The following is a 23,009-nucleotide window of genomic DNA, read 5'->3' as shown; positions in this document are numbered from 1 at the left end:
AAAGAGAAAGGAGAGAAAAAGAGAGAGAAAAAGAATGTCGAAGGTAGTCGAAGAAAAAGGAGAAGAGATGAAAAAAAGCTGAAAAGAACAAACCGGAAGAGAGTAGTGCGGAACAGAAGGGAAGCGTATAAGGGGATTGGCGGGAAGTCGAACTCAACGGTGTCGACAGCAGAGCGCGGCACAGTCAGTATTCGAGCAACCGTCCGCATGCAAGCACGGTGGTGACATCCGGTATTCTCCCGCGAGCTATACCATCAACTATATCGCGAACTCTCATATCCAGCGAATAAACGAATCTTCTTAATTTTCCGCTCTCGTCGTACGCGTACCAAAATACCACAGCAACTCACCGAAGTCGATCAACGTAGAAGATTCTTTCCCTGCTCGGGCTAAGAAAAAGAGACAAAATAAAGAAAAGAAAGATAGCTCGAATTCTTTCTTCGCTTCGTCTCTCACTGCCCATTCCTGATCTCATCGACGAATCGCACGATGCTTTGTTACGTGAGTTGCATGCAGGAAAAAAAGTTCGTTTTTAAAACGACTTTTCTTCCTTTTTTTCTTTTCTTCTTTTTTATCTTTTCTTTTCCATCTTACAGCTTTTTCTTCCTCTTCTCTCTTCTTCATTATTCTTCGGTACGAACGAAGAATAACGAAATACGAAATTGCTTCGTACGTTGTATCCGATGAAAAAGGGAAGAAATAATTATAGCAAACGAAAATCACACGTTGATCTATTTTGAAGAATTATTTATAACGTTGTATCATATTTATGATTCGTTCCCTTCGTATAATCGTCTTTGATGCGATTTGCTATTTATCGAATCTGACTATTTCTCACTTCTCCCTATTTCTCGCCGAGAACGATGGCTTTCAAATAATTGCTCGGTCGTTCCAAAAAGAGGACGCAATAATGAGATCAACGAAGGAAATAACCGAATTTCACTTACGTGCCGTGTTCACTACGTTATTTCTTTAAGATGGATTTCTTTTCAAGGAAAGAACGTCGTTTCTAATCCTGCTAATTCAACCAAGGAAGAATTTATTTGTATGAAGAAACAAGAACAGAATTCGGTGCGCGAGAAATGTCTGATCATATCGTGCCTTTTATTACTTATTAATTAAATCGTTTTGTATTGTTAGTCTCAGGTGCAGATACTTTGACAAAATTATAACTCTACTTTCAATTTCTCTCTTTCTCTCTTTCTCTCTTTCTGTTTCTCTTTTCCCTCTCCAACCTGTAGAAAATTTCATTTGATCGTTTAGCCTCGATTCGATTTATACAAGTTGAAAAGTATCGTTTAACAAATAGAGTGGAAATAATCGTCATGTTTTTGCAATAACAAGCAAGAGAAAATAAATGTGCTTGTTTAATCGTTCGTACGACGAATTCGAAAAATTATTTTCGGGCGACGAAGCATTTGAATTTCAGCCTTTTCTCTTTTTTTTTTTACATATAAATCGTCGAAGCGTGACGAATCAGTCGAAACTGCCACGGACGCGTAAATTTCGTAATTTTCATCGGACCCGTCGATCAGAGCGTGATTTTAATGAAGCGAACGAACGGATGCAGAGAAGCACGGTGTTATCACAAACTTTGTTAATTGATCCACGATACTTTGGTGCCAACGGCGATCGGGTCCTCTGCCTTCAAGGTCGACTGATCCTCGAGAAGATTCTTGGTTTCGTTGTGTCTCATAGAAAGGAAAATCTAATTTAAGAGATAAGCGAAAACCGATTTCCATGCTCGCGGATATTTGAACGGCTTAGTGGATACTTATCGCGGGTCATCTCTGATTATCAAAGAAATTTTCTGAGGTTGAAATCTTGCTTGCGAATGCTGGTAGAATCGACGTAATCTATAATGAAAACCTCTTTCCGTGGTAAGAAGAAGGAGAAGAGATCGACTGCGTTTTTTTTCTTTTTCTTTTATTTTATTTTTTTTTTTATATCGTCCACATTATATCGCAAGATATGCTGCTTTTATCGCCGCAATGCGTAACGCTTCTTAAAAGATTGAGATTATACACAAGAGTGAGTAAACAGCCCTCTCTTTTCTTTTTTTCTTCGTACATCGAAGCGATATCAATCGCGTCTCTAATCGAAACGAAGTTTTTTAGCAAAAGATAAAAGAGATAATTAACGAATTGAATTTTTTATCTTTTTATAATTTCAATAATCTTTCATCACGTTTGTCAGTAAAACGAACTCTTTTCGTTATTCCTATATTATTCGAACGTAATAAAAGTTGATCGATTTGAAGAGAAAAATGTTTCACAAAGAAAAAGCGCACAAAGCTTAAAAAATAGATACATGTGAATCTATTCTAAGAGAATCATAAGATTAATTTATATTTTCTATTTGAACGAGACGATAAATAGTAAAAGTCCGAGAAATGCGATATGATATTTAGGACGGTTTTTTCGACCGCCATCCATTATCAAGTGTTTTATGGTTAATTACAATTCTAACGTTAATTCCTTGTCTCGCGCATAAATATATAAAAGTTAATGTCCGGACAGGATACTATCACTGAGATCTTAATTTCTTACTCTTTCTTTTTCTACTTTCAGAAAAGTTAAAAAAGAATATAACAACGGAATACGTTTTATCCGATCGATTCCTTTCTTGAGATGAAACATTAGATACTCGTTGAGTTGCGATATAAAAAGACTCGGAGAATTGGCATTTGAAAAAAGTAAGATGGAAAGGAGACAGCAGTGAACAAAATGAGAGAGAAGCTGTAATATTTCGAACAATGAAACGTTCTAATGCGTCGTCAGCTTTTATAACTATACGGCCAGTTTTAGTCCGGTCCAAACGCTCAAGAATTCGAGACAATGCACACTAGCTCGCAGACCGTCTTTTCCCCATTCAATCCACCTTCTTTTCCTTTTCTTTCTAACCATTCTCTCACTTCGCTAGCTCTTTTTATAATTGCTCACCATTAAGCGAGAAAACAACGAGATGTGTACACCACCGAAAGCCGAAGATAGACTTTTCTACTTCCGATGTCTTTTAATCGTCGAGTGGTCGATTCGAACGTCGTCACTCTCCATCCTTTTTCTTTTTCCTTCTGATCATTTGCATAACTTTCCAAGCGAATCGTTTCTCAGAGATAAAGTGACATCTTGATTCTCTCTTCTCGATTCACAAAAAAGCTATCATGGTGCAAACGATCAAGAGGATGTAATTATATAGGAAAGACAGTTTTCTTATATCAGATTCATGCGATCCACGAATAATTTATCCTTACTTTCGCAGTGGTTCAGATGTCTTCAATGTTAAGGGAGAACAGAAAAAGAGCAATTTTGAGTACTTCTCTTCTCTTCGGTCTTCTTCTTATCATTCTCCAACAAACTCGCTTAACTACTTCAGCAATTACGAACGGAGACAAAAGCCGCCAACTATGAAGTTTCCACGTCGACACTACGAGCGAAAATGGTCAAAGGACAAACCGCATTATGCAAAATAAATTCTTGAACATACGATTGCGTGATAATTTACAAGCGAGGAATGTTCGTTCGGTTTTTCTAATCGTTAACAGATCGAAGAAATAATCTGATTTCGAGTGAAATCGATCGACTCGTCGTAACTCGTATAAGCAAATCCCAAGTGATAAAAGGGAATTGACGAATATACGAAAAGCTATTTGTCGAGTCTAGCCGATACTTAGTAAATTACTTAACCCGATAAAAGCTTAACCAAATCGATTGGGAGCACGGTAAAGCGGTGTTTCGTCTCGTTAACTAAATATCGTCTGTGTAAAACGCGTTTAAATGTTGCTCACCGTGGAAGAAGGGAATTAATTTAAACAGTTTGCGAGTGAAATACTCGAGGGGTAGGAACGTGTTGCATTTCGATGCTATTCTAAAGCTCCAACTGTCGAGATAGAACATAGACGTTTTCGCGTATTTATATGCTTTCATTGCATACGTAATACCATTCCCTTAGCTCGAAGCCCTTCGAGAAAAATTCATCTGAAAAAGTGCTCCTCGAATTTTTGTCTCTTCTTTTCACTCCAATAGTCCAACGGAGATATAACTAGATGGATATCTATCGTTGCTAGATACCAATCGCCGGCTTACGTTTCCAATCTTCTTGAACAGTCTCGCTGAAACTTACGATTATTTTTCGTCGCTTTAATTTTCCGGCTACTTCTCGACAAGCATTATCTCTTTCAATCTACTACTAAAGATATATATATATATATATATATATATATATATATATAACTTTGAAATAAGATAGGTATTGGAAATAATACAATTTTTCGCATGGATCGTCTTGAATAAACTGAATGATAAAGTATTTGAAAGCCGGAAATCACAGATGCACTGTACATTGATACATCCACTATTCCTCTATCTTCTCTTACTTCCTCTCCTCTCTCTCCGTTTTGCTCGCTTTCTGCAATACTGGCTTACACCAACGTGACACATGAGATCGTTCTACCTTTCCCTCTTTCCCTCCTTCTTTCTCTCCTTCACTACCTTTCTATCTCAAATTCCTTCGCGTCAGCGCCCTCATCTCTACCCTGTTCGCACGTGTACGAGTCTCCTCGTCTTCTTGCGTACGCTTCATCATACATACATACATACATACATACATACATACATACATACATACATACATACATACATACATACATACATACATACATACATACATACATACATGCAACGAACACGCAGACATGTTCCATAATGTATGAAATATATATGAGGACGTCGCTCCTTTAAAATCCTTCCGTGGCTTTCACCCGTTGAAAATTTTAGATTCAGATGGATGTCGTATTACGTTGGGACATATTCTAAAGGTGATAAATCGTCGCGATCTTTACACCATCTTCAACGTCGAATCTTTGTCTTCATGATATCTCGAAAGCTGATTTCGCTGACGAGAAAGTAGATTAACTTGATTAAAGTAGATCGCTTTGTTTTAACGTACACTTATTAAATATTTTGATAACCTTTCTTTCTTTTCCTGTATTTATCATAAAGAATTTCATTATCCTCGTTACCTTACGAACGGTGCCTCACCTAGCTACGAAATGTGCCATCCAACAGGATTATGGAAATTCGTGTATACAAATTCGGTTACGTTGTATAATATAAATCAAGCGAGTTTTGTATTCGCGAGTAACGAGTCTCTTCGTCGCGTTACGTCATCTTCCTCTTCCTCTCTCTATCTCTCTCACGTTTTCCCCCCTCTTTTTTTTTCTTTCTATTCTTTTTTTTTTTTGTCACCCATAACTCAATCACACAATCAACGTTGATAGTCGGCCAACAACAATGTTCCGCCAAAATTCTGTAGTACCATTCATCGACTATGCATCAACAGCAATCCAAATGTTATTATTATTTATCGAAGAATATATTCCTGTATATCTCTATAGGTAAAATGTTATAATCGAAGATCATAGCGATCTCGTTCGTGGTCCTCTTGTAGTTACTACTAACCGCACAAGTATTATTCTAACGTTCGATCGAATGAATTCGTTTCCAGATACATGCTCACTACATTGGACACACACCGCAGAATAATTTGCATCGGGATTTGTAGTATTATTTTATCCAGAAAGCCACGAACCGGGACTCATCGACATGTAAGCTAACAAACATACACTCGCGGTCGAACGCTCGCTAATACCTTTAGAAATTGTTATCCAAAGGTGACAAATATTCCTGTCTTTCGCTTTGTCAATAGAAAAGTATAGAATTACTTGTTCTTACGATTAAACCATTCCATTTCTCTCGTTCAAATTCAATTCAAATCTATTGTCTCACTACTCCAAAGTTTCTCCGACCATACTCTTTAGCCACGTCGATTGAAGAATAGTCGAGGAATTATTCGATAACTTTTGCGTTACATTACCATTTCCTGCATTTACTCGATAAGACGTTTCATATCCTATTCTTTTATTCCCCTTTCAAAAATGATCATTAAGGACAAAGTTCCCAAAGGAAATTATATTCTTAACATAAGAATATAATTTATATCCTTCAGTTTTTACTTTGCAGTTTTTAATAGAAAAAAAAGAAGTCAAATCGAATAAAAAGAAGTCAAATCATTATCGTCCATTGTCCATTGTCTTTAGTACGTGTATATATGTATATACATATATTCATACATAAATAAATAAATATATATATATATATATATATATATATATTATTCAAGTCCGAAAAATAGAATAAATGGACATCATTCCCCTGACAGATAGCACAACGAGCTCTAATTAATGAATACCCAACGGACTCGGCGTAATTAACGGTAGCTCTGCCAACAACGAGAAACCCCGGTCAAACTGACTTAATCTCTTCTTTTTTCTCTCGATAATTTCGCATAAATCAGATATATTAGCATAAATCAAATATTTTGTTTCATCGAACGAAGCGTTCACGCTCGGCCGATTTTCCTCTTTACTCATGTACCAACGATATGGTATCTCCCATTTGCACACCATCATTCAAAGTTCCCTCTCTCTCTCTCTCTCTTTCTCTTTATGGTCCCTCTTTCATTCAGCATTTACTTTACCCATCACATATGATTTACATATAGATTACATATACGCAAAATAGGAAATAGAAAGGGAGTCGACTATCAACGGGAAGCAGGTGACGAGTTTGGCATCGTTTCAAATAAGCCGCAGTCGTTTCTGAGTGAGCCGGTTACATCTACGTTTACGTTCTGACTAGTATTCGTGAGTAAGTAAATGTGCGAATACGCGTTTTACATAGTCCACATAAATTCGTCTGTTTCGAGTAGGTTCTCTCTCTTTCTCTCTCTCTCTCTCTCTCTCTCTCTCTCTCTTTCTGCAAGCTGAACGACGCCCTTCAGACATTGGCGACTCGCCAACGAATTATCTCGACGTTTCACAGGGCGCTTATTTGTTCGACATGCCGTATCGCGCGATTCCTCTCGTGCTCGTTCTCTTTTCCATTTCGACGAGAGCACACCACTCGTCCCGGAAAAGACGCTCGAAAGCTGTCCAAGACGATCGTTGATGCTTCTCTCATTACGTACACAAAAGCATCGACACTAATATCCCTTTTTGCAAAGAGTTTCCGTTCGTCCTCTTATACTCTTTAAACTGCAACTAAAGGAATCTTTTTACCTAACGCAACTTGATATATTATATAATAAAATAATAAAAAAAAGGATCTTACAGGAATATCGAAAATAGTTTTCATAGTTCGTACGCGAAAGCAAATAACGAGCTTGATTCTATAGTTACTTTTACGATACATTGGCTTTCCTTCGCTTTTTCTTTGTCGATGCATCAGTACTGTATCTTTCATAACGTTCTCCTTCTCTTTTTTTCCATTTCAATACTTTCAATGTTCGATTGAAGATTTGTCAAAAAGATGGATCCGTCCAACGACCTTTTAACTTCCGAGAGTTGTCGTTTCGCGAGGTTCTTTTACACAAGAAAAAGAGAAAAATAGTGTAGCGAAAATAGACAAGAAAATATAGAAAAATAGTGTAGAGGTATTGAAAAGCATAAGGATGGTTTCTCCTCCTCGAGATCGTCCTCTTACTGTAGTCCACTTTTCGTCTTTGCTAACAATGAAACGATTCATCGAAACTGTCACCGGAATGTATTTTGATGAAAGGTTTTCGTCCTCCTTCGCTTGTCAAAATCTTTCTTTAACGTCGAACGATTGAAGACATAACAAACTTTCGAAAAAATATCTTTTCGTTTCAATTAACGATTGATTAACGCCGAGCTTTTTAATTAATCTTTTGTTCTCTTATCATTACTATTGAAATTAAAATTGAAAATCATTCTCGATTTATTCCTTCTAACCATTTTTCGAACGACTGAAATCCATATATATTAATTAGAAGCAGAGAGAAGTGATTCAAATATCGCATGACTAAACCACGAATTCGGTTATAATCCGCTGAACCCTTAGCCAACTTCGTGTCTGCGATATGTCCGCTAATATTTGAGACTTAAATGGGGACAGGCTCGAGTGTAAGCCGGACGCTTAAGTAAATAGCGTTCTACTCCTTCGAGTTTAACCACGTTTACACGGTGTGTCGCGTGCGATTACGTCTACGCTGCAGTTAAGCGAGCTGTAAAATTCTATTGTATCAGATTCAACAACCAACGATTGTTTATCTATCGATGCATTCGAAATCGATCAGAATGAAAAATAACTTTGATTGTTTTTTCAAAGAAGAGATTTTTGTGATTGTTTATTTTTGTATAAGTAGAGAGAGAAAAAAACAAAGTAAATAGTGCATATACGAATATCGATATTTTCCTATAGTTGAGACCTGTTCAACTGGAACGTTTCATTCATGATTTCGTTTCACGCTCGATTGCAGGCATTGCTGCAAGCTCACGACGTGGCAGGCCACGAGGTTTACGGCGAGGAAGCTACGAGAGTGACACCGCCCCCGTTGTTACCGTATCTGAATGGCGGCGATGACCTCGAGGGTCAGAACGGCGATCTTGACCTCGAGAACGTTACCCGCGTCAGATTGGTGCAATTCCAGAAGAATACAGACGAGCCAATGGTAACATTATTTCATTTTTCATTTATTTTTTATATCAAATAAAGATTTTAAATTCTACCTTTCTTGGCATACTCTTATTATCTCGTTTAATATGTATGTAGATAAATTTACATTCAGGAATAATCACATTCATCATTCTGATTCTAGGGGATTACCTTGAAAATGAACGAAGATGGAAAATGTGTAGTAGCAAGAATTATGCACGGTGGGATGATCCATAGACAAGCCACTCTTCATGTCGGTGATGAAATTAGAGAAATCAATGGAATACCCGTCGCTAATCAGTCCGTTAATGCCTTGCAAAAAATTCTCGTAAGTAGCTACATCGATAATGATTAATTTCTCTCTCCTTTTCTCGCTCTCTCTCTCTCTCTCTCTATCTCTCTGTTTCTTTATATTTAAAATATTTTTCATATATATTATGTAAAACACGAATTTATCTCAATTTAAATAACTAATACCTCTATCTCTTCCCCGTAATATGAAGTATATTCGTGTTTGTTTCAGCGTGAAGCACGAGGATCGGTGACGTTCAAGATCGTGCCATCGTACAGGAGCGCGCCACCCCCCTGCGAGGTACAAGTAAGCCCCAAAACCCATCTCCAGTCCCAAAATCCAAATACCAACAGCAAAAATCCTATACCTCCAACTACGCCTACGGGCACAAGTTCGGGGAGTGCCGCGCACAAATCCGGGAAATCGGTGAAAACATCAACGGCTAGCAACACCAGCAGTGTACCTTCGACAACAGGCAAAGAGAAATCGTCGAAGAATTCAAAAGCTTCGAAATCAAAAAGCGCCTCCTCCTCGACCGAAAGTACTCCTAAACGTCGGCTCAATCCACTCTCGGCTCTTCGTTCGCGAAAATCTTAAATCTATTTCTTCTATAGATTTTTCTTCGATAGTTTTCCTAAAGTGCTTTGAGCCTTTAGATAGGTTAGCTCGCTTTCCAGCCTCTTTTTATCAGCCACTATGTAAAAGACAACGATGATAGCTTTTTGCTTCTCTTTTTTATCTCGTTTCAAGATTCGGATTGTTAACTTAGATTGAAGGTTTCAAACGATAGTTTTCTTCCTGCTTTTCTCTCTCTCTCTCTCTGTTTCTCTCTCTCTCTCTCTCTCTCTCTCTCTCTTTCTCTCTCTTTCTCTCTCTCTATCTCTCTCTATCTCTCTGTCTCTCTCTCTCTCTGTCTCTCTCTCGAGATCGATGGCCTATACTCCATCGTATTCTTTTCGGTGTTTCTTTTCTCTCTATTCAAGAGATTGATCTTTCGCGAAGCTTCGTAAGATAGAGATAGAATCTCCGTAAGCGATCGATCGTCGAAGTTTTATAGTCGAGTTATCGATATGGATGAATATTGATTCCTCACGTAAATATTAGTCAAGTAGTTCGATTTTTTAGGTTCCCTTATATAAACGTGATCTTCGTTTTATCGAGATAAATGTAGAAAGCTATAGGTATAAAAAACAAAGTCGTATAATATTACGATGTAACAAATTGCTTACGTCCTTACGTACCTGAATGCTCGAAAATCCTGGCCGACGAAGTTTGCCGAGATTCAGTATTAGATTTAATTATAGAATTCTAGCCAAAGAACACTTATACTAGTCAAGAAGCTTATCTACCATATTAGTCACAAAAGAGGAAATCTATAAAGAATCACTATCCGGGTTTCCAGCGTAGTCACTTAAGCGAATCGTAATAGCGTTAATTAATCTAATTACTCGTTAGACGACTAGTCCTTTCAATATAATAAACCTCTGTGATGTAATTTATTGGCCTTCGAAGAAAATCTCGCGACTTTGACGATTCTACCTTTGTGTGTTTAGTTAGTTATCTTATTGATAAAAAGAATGAACTCCAAATAGATTCTATTGTTCCAATGTTAGAGTATCTATTACAAACGTTGTCAGTCGATGAATGTTCAAAAACGTTAAGCTCGGGATAATTATAGCGAGCTAAGATTGCCAGCATCGCGTTTTATTAAAAGTTGACGTTCGAGAAACGTAGTTTCGTATTTATAATAGTTGAATGCGTATGTTCTGAAAAGGAACGTGTCGTAAAAAAAAAAAAAAGCGATGCTTCGCACAAACCGAATGTAATAGTGATCGAATATTCATAGAATAATTTCTATAAAGCAAATTTCATCGCGGTAGGAGCAAAATACTGCATAAGAATTAGTACACGTTAAATTTCTATCTATTTCGACGAAAAAGAAATATAACTTTCTCGAGTGATCTAGAAAATCTATCGATAGGTTAGCATAGATTTCTTCCTTTCTGAAATCTATAGATTAAATACTCGTTCTGCACTTTTAACGAGACACGTATCTCATCTCAGGCGATATTAGATTTAATTACTTTCCCCACGGCTATAGAAAGGTTTGTTGGAGGAGCGTGCTGCTAATATTTCACCGATTTCCCACAGACACACGTAGAACTTCGATAAATCGCTATATAAACAGCGAAACGAACGTATTCGACGATCAAAATTAAAATCAATTCGACGAAACTTTTCAATTGATAATGCAACGATAGAACGATTTGTTCTCTTTTTTTTTGTTTTCAGGAAAGCGGACGATAAAATCCTAACGATCGATTTATCGGCGAAACTCATTTCGCATTCTTTCAATTACTTCTTTCTTTCTTTTTCTTTTTTTTTTTTTCACGAAGTATATAATTCGTCCTATCGTGTCTACTCGATATTTGCAATAATCGAAAGGCGGCAAACGCTGCTTCGGTCGAGATTCGCTTTTTCCTCGAACAATAACGTTTACGTTTTTCCGATGTCATTCGCGTACCCATTAATTCATCCGTCCCGTCATTTGGACATTCCGGTCAGTAAATATGCGCGTCTGTGTACGTCGAATACTATTTCGAGTTCCGCTTCTATCTTCCGTGTTTCTCTCTATTTCTCTCTCTCTCTCTCTCTCTCTCTCTCTCTCTCTCTCTTTCTCTCTCTCTCTCTCTCTATCTATCTATCTATCTATCTATCTATCTATCTATCTATCTATATATCTCTCTTTCCTCTCCCTCTTTCTCTCTCTCCCTCTGTTTCGCTCGGTTATGGACCGTACGTATTCGCGTTTCGAATTTTTTACCAACGCGCATAGCGTCCACACTCTGCTCCAGATTACACTCTACTGCTTCCTGGAAAAGTAAAGATCGAATCCCATCCTCTTTCTCTTTCTCTTTCTCTTTGTCTATCTCTCAATCTCTCTCTCTCTCTTTCTCTCTCTCTCTCTCTCTTTATCTATCTATCTATTTATCTATCTATCTATTTATATATCTCTTTCTCTCCTCCCAAACCACTAGAATAGATACACGCTTCTATATCCATATCTCTATTGTATAGAAAATATTCGTTTTAGGTATAGCTTATTTGTTTATTTTTTTTTTTTTTTAGTTGTATAGTTGATTAGAAAATTCTGCGAATAACGCGTAGAAGAATTATTATTATTATTACTATAGATTATCCATTATGTATCAATGGGGTAAGCTGTATCGTGCTCGATACGCAAGTTTCAGGAAAAAATTTCGAATAATTTATCGATTTAATCGATACTTTTCTTCCTTCAGGTATTGTATTATGCCTGATTATGATGCATGCACATGATGCAAACACGAAAACAAACGCGAAAACAAAACTACCTTCGTATATTTTTGCATTTTCTCGTATAATATTTGCTTTCATAATTTATTCTGTTGAGTTACTTTAAACATAATTTCGATGAAGATAATTTAAATAAAATAAAAGTTCGAAATGCAAAGATTCGAAATAGAGTTCTCGTGTCTGCGTTTATTCGTGGATGCTGCGTGCATGGACCATGGAATACCGTTGCAGGGGATGTGCGAGTGCTCGCGTTATTCATAAAATTTGCGAAATTCACTACAGGTGAATTCACAACGATGGGAGAAATGTCATTAACGCTCACTTTTGCGGCCTAATTGCCCTTCCAAAGAATTGAAAGAGAACAAAAGAGAAATGTTAAGTAGATCGACACCAATTGCATATTATCGAGCAGTCGCATGATTTTCCTCTTGCCACGTACATGTATACGTATACGTATCTACAGCGTTCGAGACTCCAATGAATAGAAATTCTAAATAACAAGTTGTAGAGTCATACCATGTCTCGTTAAATGGATATAGCACGAAGCAACGAATTTATTCGTATAGGACAATATTGTTAACTGGTCAAAGCTAACTACAATGTGATAGCATCAATATATTTTTAACGAAGTCAAAAAAAAAAAATGAAAAAGGAGAAAAGCGCTAATCCGGTACGAGCGGTGTAACAAAACGCTTTGGTCGGCGCTTTCGAGTCCACGACGCGTGCACGTCTCTCTCTCTCTCTCTCTCTCTCTCTTTCTCTCTCTCTCTCTCTCTCTTTCTTTTCCTATTTTTTTCTCTATCTCTATCTTTCTCCGTTTCTCTGTCTTTCTTTTTCTCTCTCTCTTTCTCTCTTTCTATCTCTTCTTTATGTCTATTTATATTTTCCTTCCTTTTCGTTTCTCTTTGTCTCCATCTAATTCTTTCTCTAATCTATACCTAGAAATCTTTCATCTCTTTCTCTTTCTCTCTTTCTACAATTTCTACGATTTCTACGTTCCCCTACCTATCTCTATATCTATCGTTATTTTACATCGTTTATTCGAACACCTATCTTTTTTATATCGATAGCAAGTAATTTTTGAAAGATACATAAGGAATGCACTATATTTCGTTTTATTCGACATATGTTATTTGGAATGTTGTTTGTGTTTTTGTCGTATAAGGAAGCTTTTGTTACACCCCTCATTTTACCCTCACCCGCATGAAGGATATCTTTGCGTACGTAAGAGCTTTTCTTTTTTCTCGATTAGCCCTTTTTGCATTGTGACTTCAATCGATTCGCGTTTATTCGAAATGTTCTATCTTCTTTCTTTCATTTTGTTTTCTGCGACATGCTCGCACGCTTTATATACGCGAGATATATGATATGATATATACCTAGTACCTACCTGTTCCATCGTCGTAAATTAGTGACGCTAGTTCGATCTACGTAAAGCTTGATTGCTCATTAATAACATGATTCACAAAATGGAACAGCGTTCTCTTTGCGTGGATTTTATTCTTCTTTTTAATTTGACTCCTAAATCTGGTGTATTTTCTTTCTCTCTTGTATTTTTCCTTTTTCTTTTTTTTTTTCTTTTCTTTCTAACTCCATGCGCAAAAGTTTTTCTACATGCTGCTGAGGGTAAACGAGCGCGATAAATTTTCGTCAGTGTCGAAAAAGATTCTATTCTTGTCTTGTTACTTTTTCACGATAATTTAGTTTTTCAGGCCTAACTGTTTTCTCATGGAATTCTATTAATCTCAGTTTTCCCCCTGTGGAAGAATCGAAGTAAACACGCATACATCGCTTCGTTTGTACCTGACGAACGATCGTCGTGACGATCGAAGTACTGCGTGGACTTCGAACAAGCTGGTAAAAAGCGGGGCTGTTAATAATATCGCAGTATTTACCTATCCTCTAGTTGTTCCTAGTCGAAAATATATACATATATATGCGGTAATAGTTTCGTTTCGTACACGTTTCAATTTCTTAGCCCAGATATTTCGAGTAAAACAAACGTGATTCCCACGATTTGTAAATATTTATCTAATTTTTAACTAATTTATATATATATATATTTCTTTTTCGTTCTTCAGTGTAATGTGTGATGAAGGTATAGTTTGCTATTCGATGGTGCACTTTTGTAGATCATCCCAGCTATGTATGAAGGTATATATCGATTGATCGAACGAACGAGTTTAGTTAGACGCGATATATTACGTATCACCCATCTTCACCCTTGCGGTGTGCTACGTATGTGTTACATATAGCGCTTATACGTGTGATATAGTACAGGAAACGGGGGGGGAGGGATTTGATTGAATTTTATAAAAGCGATATGAAGTATGTTGTTGAAGGTATATAGTTGCCTATATATTGTATGTTATACGAGATTCGAAGTTTATCGAGCGTTACATATAACTTACAAAGTTAATTCTGCTTTTTATTGTCGTACATTGCGGTTGCTTTCGAATCATTTCCCAAAGAAAAAGGAAATAAGAGCGAACATAGATTTACGGAAATGAAAAAGATCGAAATCGATTTAAGCAAGAAATAATATTGTAGCATACATGCACAAAACGTGCTAGCCTATTTATTGTACTATAAGAAGGATTATTCACAGAGGGATAGTATTTCGATGGTATCGAACAACGCTATGAAATATTCCTGCTTGGCCGGCCGAGCGAAGATGCATTATTCAATAGCGAATCGCGGATCGAAATCGCGTTCGACAAACTATCCGCTTATATTCAATCGTATCGAATGACAAGAGAAGAGGCAACGGGCGCGCTATCCTTTTCTTTTTTCTTTTTCATTTTTATTTTTTATTCTTGTTCGATATATTTCGCGAATATCTGATACAAATTTCATTCTTACGCGAGAAGAAAATGGTACGACAAATAACAAATAAAGATGATGATAATGATGGTGATGATGATAATGATGATGATGATGATGACGATGATGATATGACAATGATGATAATGATGATGATAATGATGATGATGATGATAATGATGATGATGATGATGATGATGATGCTGATAATAATAATAATAATAATAATAATAATAATAATAATAATAATAATAATAATGATAATGATAATAATAACAACAATAATAATAATGCATAAGCGAAAGAAAAGCTCCAGATGAAGCATTACTCTATAAGGGCATTAATTTGTATGCCAACGCGCAAGTCGTACATACGTACACACATAGATTTGTAGTTTCGACGACTTCGGCTGAACATCTTCCGTCTCTTAGACGTCTCTCTACGACTGTGTGTGCATTACGAGAGAGAACAGCAACCGCAACGGCAGCAACAACGACGGCGTTATTACGACAGCATATTGTACGAAGACATAATAAAGCGTAAACTGCTGGAACATCACAGCTCGTCACACGAAGCTTCTATATAAACGTGATCCCTTTCTCTATCTCTGTCTTTCTCTCTCTCTCTCTCTCTCTATCACTCACATTGTCTTTCTGTCTATCCATCTATCTGTCTCTCTATGTCTGTCTGTCTCTTTCTCTCTCTCTCTCTCTCTCTCTCTCTCTCTCTCTCTCTCTCTCTCTCTCTCTCTCTCTCTCTCTCTCTCTCTCTCTTTCTGCCTGCAATAAACAAATAAAATCAATGACCGATGCGCATTTCGATCGATCCCATTTTATCGTACACATATATACATACGTATATATGCCGCGACCGCACTACTAGCATGCTATACACTCTACTCTCGTAATAAACATTCTCCGTTTAAACATATTTATCGCGAAATAAAATTTCTATCTTGTATTTAGACTGTTTTGATCATGTAATGAATAACCACATTGAAATCGTTTCCAAGTCGTTAATTATTACTTTTCTTTCAATTATTTTCTTATTTCTTTAACTATTTTATTTTCTCGTTGTATCCTTTGTATTATTATTATGGACGAATCTAACTTTAGTACTTTTCTTTTACAGAGAACATTGTCCCTTCCCAAACAACATTTCTCTCTCTCTCTCTCTCTCTCTCTCTCTCTCTCTCTCTCTCTCTCTTTTTCTTTATCTCTCCATCTAATCTCTTTCTTTCTGTAACTATCTCTTTCTCTCTTCCTCTTTCTCTTCCTTTGTAATTCACTTCTTACAATACCACTTCACACAAATGTTATTGCAGTAAGCGTGGATGATTGAGTAGGTAAAATTTATATCTCTGTGTTCTACGCCCCGTTTGTACCTCGCCATACCACATCCCCATATGCAAAATATCGTTCGATAGAATCTCATTGTCATTATCCGATCATTACACCACCCTACCAACAGCTGGGACCCGTTAAGTCCACGGCACACCTTCAACGAGACGTTCCACAAAGGGTAGTAAAATTCACAAGTGTTACGTGATGTGAATTTTCACTTGGAAAAATTTTCCTAAACGTTTCCCTTCTTGATTTCACCTTTATGGAAAGTTAATTCGTCCATGTAAGGTCTTTTGAAAAGCAGGAACGGGAGGATGTTATAATAACTATTGCTCCTGGAGCCAAGAATACAGACCCACTCCTTCGAATGGAAATTCGACAAGAGGATTCAGCAGCGTCAGCAGCAGTCAGTCCACCAGACGAGTTGTCGATAGCGCAGTACCTGCTATATCACTGTCTAGAAATTGTCTTTTTTACCACCTTAGAGTGCTCTCAGCTGTTCCAACATCGACCATACCAAAAATTTATTACCTTCAACGGCCAAACTTTCCTCTCCACGATCGTCAACAACGTTCGCCTCTCATTTTTCCTTCTGTCTCTGTAGTAAAACCCAGAGTTCTTTCATGCACGTCGCAAGTTATCGTTCCGACCTTCACACGTATCATGTATTATCCTTTTGTGACCATACTTGTGAAAATGGGGTACGACGATTGCGCGGTGAATTTTGTTGAAACGGTGCGACCTAAAAAATTTTTTAGATTCTTCTTTTTTTTATGTCGTTAAGCATGAACGCACGGACTCCTCTTCGTCTTTTTCATCAATGGGATCGTATTGTATAATAATTTCTTGGAAACAAACGCGTAAACGTGAAAACGTTTACGATCATTGTCTTCCTAATTAATCATCCTTCTCCCTCGTGTTGTGTCTCATAAACGCATTTCTTCTTCGATATCGTATCGCGCCTTCCATCTCTCTTTTATTCCAATATTTTCCTTTCAATTACGTATCTTGTTTATACTAAAACAAGACAAAGTAAAAAGGAAAGAAAATAAAGTAAAAAAAAAAGAAAAAAAAAATCGAAAGAGAAAACGTACCGTTGCAATGAGATCATCGCGAGGACGACGTAGACGATTTTATGGAGCGAAAGGTGTGTGTAACGTTTCTTGATAGCTTGTAAATCTTGCTCGATCGATCGAGAAAAATCGCTTGATCTCTTTTCGATTTTCTTCAATAACGAGATATATTTCTTCCTGAGAGCTTGTGTATCTTTATATATTTTCTTCGAGAGAAACTTAAGGATATCCTCGCAACGATTTATCTCGAACGAACGCAGCAAGTAAAACTCGCTTGTAACAGTTATTTGTGCGTGTGATGTCGGACTACTGCGAGCACGAATTTTCTTTTTTTCTCTTCGCCAATTCGTACGATCAAAGTACGATCATTTCTATGTTGTGCTAGCTCGGTGGTCTAACTACTAACTAGAAACAAAAAAAAAAAACCAAAGAAAGCAAAAACCTGCATGCACCAGAAGAGAACACAAGCACCGTGCATCTCGAAAGCGTTGACGCGTATGGCCCAACGTTAGGTGTTGATTTAATTGTGACGTTTTGTGCCTTTCTGTTTCGTAACGACAGCGACCAAGAAAAGAACAAAAAAAAAAGAAAAACAAAACAAAACAAAACAAAAGAAAAAAGAAAAAGAAAAAGAAAAGAAAAGAGAGAGAAATAAAAAAGAATATTCAAAATCATCCGAAACTTCGTCTTGATGCGACTGAACGAACATAAAAAAATTAATTGATCTTCCTTTTTTCTGTTTCCTCAACGCTCTAGTTGTTCAGGATTAGGCCTCTGCCAGTGTTAGTAAGTACCGCCACTTGATCTGGTGTGATTGGACTGCTGTAGTTAGAAGGCTATGCGTTTATTACATATTACCCACACACATCTATATAACACACATGAAATCATACACACGCACACGCACATTATACCGTCCCTCCGAACTATTCCACTCGACTGGTACCCTCGACTCTCTCTCTCTCTCTCTCTCGCTCTCTCTCTCTCTCTCTCTCTCTCTCTCTCTCTATTTCTCTCTCTTTCTCTCTCTGTTTCTCTCTTTCTCGTTCTCTATCTCTTTCTCCACTTCTCTTACAACACGTCTCATACGCCACTACAGAAAAGTAGGTCTCTACCTATTCCGCTGTTATTGAATGTCGCGATTTGTTCATTACTTCTTCCTTTTCTTTTTTTTTTTCGCGCGCTCGTCACGATACATGTTTTAAATGCAAATAAAAATACGTGTAGACTCTAGAAAAGATCTCACGCATGCCATCGTACGAGCTTAGAAAACGCGTAAAAGCGTTTTCTCGAATCAATGATCCTTTGTTTTCGTTTAGCTTCGTTCAATAACATAGACACGACATAGAACGTACAATCGTAATCAATGCAGTCTCAGAGTTTCATTCGTATTTCGAGCAAATAAGATCGTCGCTGCTCCTTCGAATTATTTCGAACTAGGAACAGAACTTTGCGAATTGAATTCATCGTAATATCGTTTAACGATCTATCGATCGCACAACTTTAACGTCTTCCTGTAACAACCTGTAAGTCCCTCGTTATCCACAAGTTCGCCACGAAATTGAATCGCACCTCACATCCTTCTACCTTAACCAATTTATCATGTATTACCGGCAAGGCACAATATTTCCCTTCATATGTACAAATATATATGTATATAGATTAATAAATAGTTTGAGATATCGAAAAAATATATATATATATTTATATATATATACATACACATATATGTATATATGATATATATATATATATATATATATATATATATATATATATATATATAGACACACATATATATTTTAATTCATATAACAAAAACTATTGTAAATCGCCGGTACATTTCCAACTACGACGTCTTATTTACACGCACCGCCAAAGTAGAGCCCGAAAGTGCATTTTTGCAGCGCGCGTTTTCTTGTACTATATTGCGTGTGTGCCTACATTTGTCTCTGTTTTTATACGTCATACATATGTGCAACAATTAGTGCTTCAGCTTCTTGTGGAAAAGAGAAATTGTATCGTCTTTAAATATTGCATTGCTAGAGGATTTATCGTTGCGCTAATTAGACGCACATCGATCTAATAAATCCATTTTCGACGTAGCTAATGCGTAAGACGTCTTTCCTTTGGTGGGCCAAATGCAAAGAAAAAAAAAAGGAACAAAAAAGAAAAGAAAAGATTTAACGAACCGTCCGTTATTTGGACAACTCAATTATTAATTAAAAACGTCTCGACTATCATCCCGCTCACATCATCGCCTTGCAATGCACCCATTGTAATGATTAAAAAAAGAAGTCAGTGATACTACTTGACAGATCACATGTCTCATAGTGGATTCGTTTGTAAGAATGCTAATTAATAATCATCAGCCCTTTTTCTTTAATAATTTCTCCTATTTTTACCTCTAAACCACAAGACGAAGTCGTATCACGGCTCGATCGCTGTTTACATTTCCGCATTTGATAACGGAAGATACGATTATTTTTCAGCCTTATCCCGGAAACGAACGATCCATAACAACGTGATCTTTCGATCCGTACGCTGCATATTCTTGCAAAAATTCTTAGCTGATAGCTTGCAATTTTCTTTCTCTTTCTCTCTCTCTTTGTCTCTCTCTCTCTCTCTCTCTCTCTCTCTCTCTCTCTCTCTCTCTCTCTCTCTCTCTCTCTCTCTCTCTCTCTCTCTCTCTCTCATTCTTTGCTTCCTTAGGAAAAAAGAGAGCAAAAGAAAGAGAACTTAGATAAAACATACATACGTCTTTGCAAATACGTATAGTTTGTTTAGCTTGCAACCATTTAGTAGATCTCATCAGCGATCGAAACGAATGATCAATGACCGATTATTTACCATGGCTTGCGGTCGATAGAGAATGCCCTATTTTTCTTTTCCTTTTTTCTTTTTTTCTTCATTAACTTTTACATATAACATAAAAGTTCATTCAAACCCGATCGATCGATCAATCATCTTCTTCTTCATGAAATTCTCTCATTAACTGAGATTCGCTTTTCTGTTGATCGACCTTTCGATAGGAAAATATATAGTATAATTCCTTGTTAAAATAAATCGTAATATTTTTCTATGTGTATTCACAGATATTCGTACGCGCACAATTTGACTACGATCCTTTAGAAGATGAGCTAATACCGTGCGCACAGGCCGGCATCGCCTTTAAAACAGGCGACATCCTACAGATTATTAGCAAGGACGATCATCATTGGTGGCAAGCACGTAAGGACAACGCGGCTGGTTCCGCGGGTCTAATCCCTTCGCCCGAACTTCAGGAATGGCGTATTGCTTGTATGGCGATGGAAAAGAACAAGCAGGAACAAGGTAATCTTTATTTATAAGACATATTATATGACACGAAGTAAAAGAAAAATACTTCATTCGCATAGCACGCAACCTGCTAGCCACTTCGTTCGATATACAATATCGTATATCGTATATCGCTATTACCAGGAAAAATTCTCGTAAGATAAAACTCGAGTTTATTTTCCCTTTATCTCCCTTGTAAATTTAACCAAAAAAGAAAACAGAATAGAAAAGAAAAGAAAAGAAAAGAAAAGAAAAGCAAAGCAAAACGAAAGTTATCTCGTTGATATTCCACAGCTGTTTGTAATACGCTCTATGTATGTTATGTGTGTATCTATATGTATAGCAATGAACTAATGGGCTAATTAATTAGCAAAAGTAGAATCGTAATTGATTTTATTTCGAACGTTAATTATGATTGGTGTAATACCGTCGAAATCGTAGCGAGTCGTTTCACGATGCCACTAGGATAGATTGAATGACATTTATAATTCTTTTTACGGTAATACGGTAAGGAAATATTCCCTTTTAAGGGAATACAAAAAAAAAAGAAAGAAAGAGATCTCGTTTTAAGTACGACGGAATACTCCAGCAGATCGCAGGATTATCTTTCGATATGGAAACTAAAAAGACGAAATTTATTTTGATCGTCTTTATCCTCTGGAATCGTTTGTTCTTGTTCGAGTATTTGCTCGATTATCAAAGAAAAATGGAAGGAAAGAAGGAGTACAATGAAGAACAGAGAATGCACCGAGAAGCTGAGAACTGTCGTTTTTAAAAAAAATAAAATAAAATAAAAAATAAAAAAAAAACAAAGATAGAAAAAGAAATGATATTAGTCAATTCGAATGAAAGAACGACGAAGAGAAAATCAGAGAGGAAAGGAAAAAAAAAAGATTGGAGAATGAAGTCTGATAGATAGCAGCTTAAAACTATAAAATGGTTGCTGTGATATATCATATTGTTTTGTGTTATGTGGGCTAGATGCTGAAGGAGAAGGAGGATGTTCTTCTCACACCGAAGGCTGCGACGGTTCGACAGGTATGGTCCTGCCTTCAGGTAGATACGCGTAGAGTCATGTAGGAACGCGTAGTCGCATGAACTACAAAACACTCTCGTTCCACGCTTCCAACACACGCGTTGTTGATTCTTCGAGATTGCAGAAATAGACACAGCGATGTGAACGATCGAAGATGGGCTTCGTTATACAATCACGATCTTTGTATTCGCATAATACTATACACTCCATTCGAAACCACTTACATGTAATCATTCATCCAATTTAAAAACGTCATCCCAATTTTATTAACATATCCATTTCAGCGTTATACCTAAATCAACAATTTTTACGCCCGCAAGAAGAGGAATAATTGATGAGATATTCTAATACAATACATAATTTTTTTTAATTCATCTCTGACACATTTTCTTTTCTCTTCTTTTTTCTTTTCTTCTTCTTTTTTTTTTTTTATTTTCATTTCCTCTAAATTTTGGAGGAAAAACGAATTACACGAAAAGCTTCTATCGTGCCTTAATCAATGCAGAAATACTTTGCTGATATTTCTCTCTTTCTCTCCTCCTCCCTCTCTCTCTTTCTCTCGCGCTCTCTCTCTCTCTCTCTCTCTCTCTCTCTCTTTATTTCTTTCTCTCTTTCTCTCTTTCTTTTTTCTTTCTCTCTTTTTCTTTCTCTATCGTGAGGCACGGAAGTTAAAAAAGGAAAGGTTATTACCAACGGATCGCGTATTCTCGATGATATTTTAATTCGTTGAAACAAGATCGAAGTATGATCTGTTACTTTTCAACATATTGAAAGACCATCGGAATCCTTGAACCGTTGGACATATTACCTCCTTTAAGGGATGCATGCCGTACCTAAGTAAATCGTGTCACGCACTTCACTTAACGCTTATGTAGCACGATTCCTCTTTCTCGCTAAAAAGCAAGCAGACAAGCGCACATCGTCAACAAACACACACATTGTGACATTTCTTTTCAAAACTTCACGCATAAAAAGAAAAATCGACCCGATACATCGTCCTTGACATTTTATATTGCGACCTGCTGGAATATCCCTCTTTCAATGGGAATTCCCATCTCCTATTTTGATTATGGTTTCTTTTCAACTGGTTATCTAAATAAGTGGCTTTTTCTCTTTGGATCGAGATTAAGCTTTCGTTTATATCGAAAGAATCGATGATCTCATTCAGAAGATGATTCTATATGAATCCATTAGGACATCACTATTCAATCAATCGAAACAATCGAAAAAATTGTACCTTTGTCGTATCCTCTACTGTCGAACCATTTTTCCTTT

The 23,009-nt window shown here is 36.8% G+C and overlaps 1 protein-coding gene across 8 annotated transcripts in view; it reads left to right on the top strand.

Moving 5' to 3' along the window:
• Positions 1 to 23,009, top strand: part of LOC127062028 (peripheral plasma membrane protein CASK) — a 71,052-nt gene that overhangs the window by 42,639 nt on the left and 5,404 nt on the right. The window contains exons 2-7 of one of the 8 annotated variants that reach the window (XM_050989593.1): positions 8,338 to 8,529; positions 8,677 to 8,841; positions 9,037 to 9,105; positions 13,891 to 13,998; positions 20,476 to 20,713; positions 21,680 to 21,736. In XM_050989593.1, the coding sequence (XP_050845550.1) occupies positions 8,338 to 8,529; positions 8,677 to 8,841; positions 9,037 to 9,105; positions 13,891 to 13,998; positions 20,476 to 20,713; positions 21,680 to 21,736 (829 nt within the window). Of the gene's footprint in view, positions 1 to 8,337; positions 8,530 to 8,676; positions 8,842 to 9,036; positions 9,112 to 13,890; positions 13,999 to 18,136; positions 18,167 to 20,475; positions 20,714 to 21,679; positions 21,737 to 23,009 lie in introns of all 8 variants that reach the window. The other 7 variants (XM_050989595.1, XM_050989597.1, XM_050989594.1 and 4 more) reach the window with 7 other exon arrangements.

This window comes from Vespula vulgaris, chromosome 2, assembly GCF_905475345.1.
Source record: "Vespula vulgaris chromosome 2, iyVesVulg1.1, whole genome shotgun sequence".
Taxonomy (NCBI): domain Eukaryota; kingdom Metazoa; phylum Arthropoda; class Insecta; order Hymenoptera; family Vespidae; genus Vespula; species Vespula vulgaris.
Note: the sequence above shows the minus strand (reverse complement) of the source record. Positions and strands in the feature narration are given on the sequence as shown.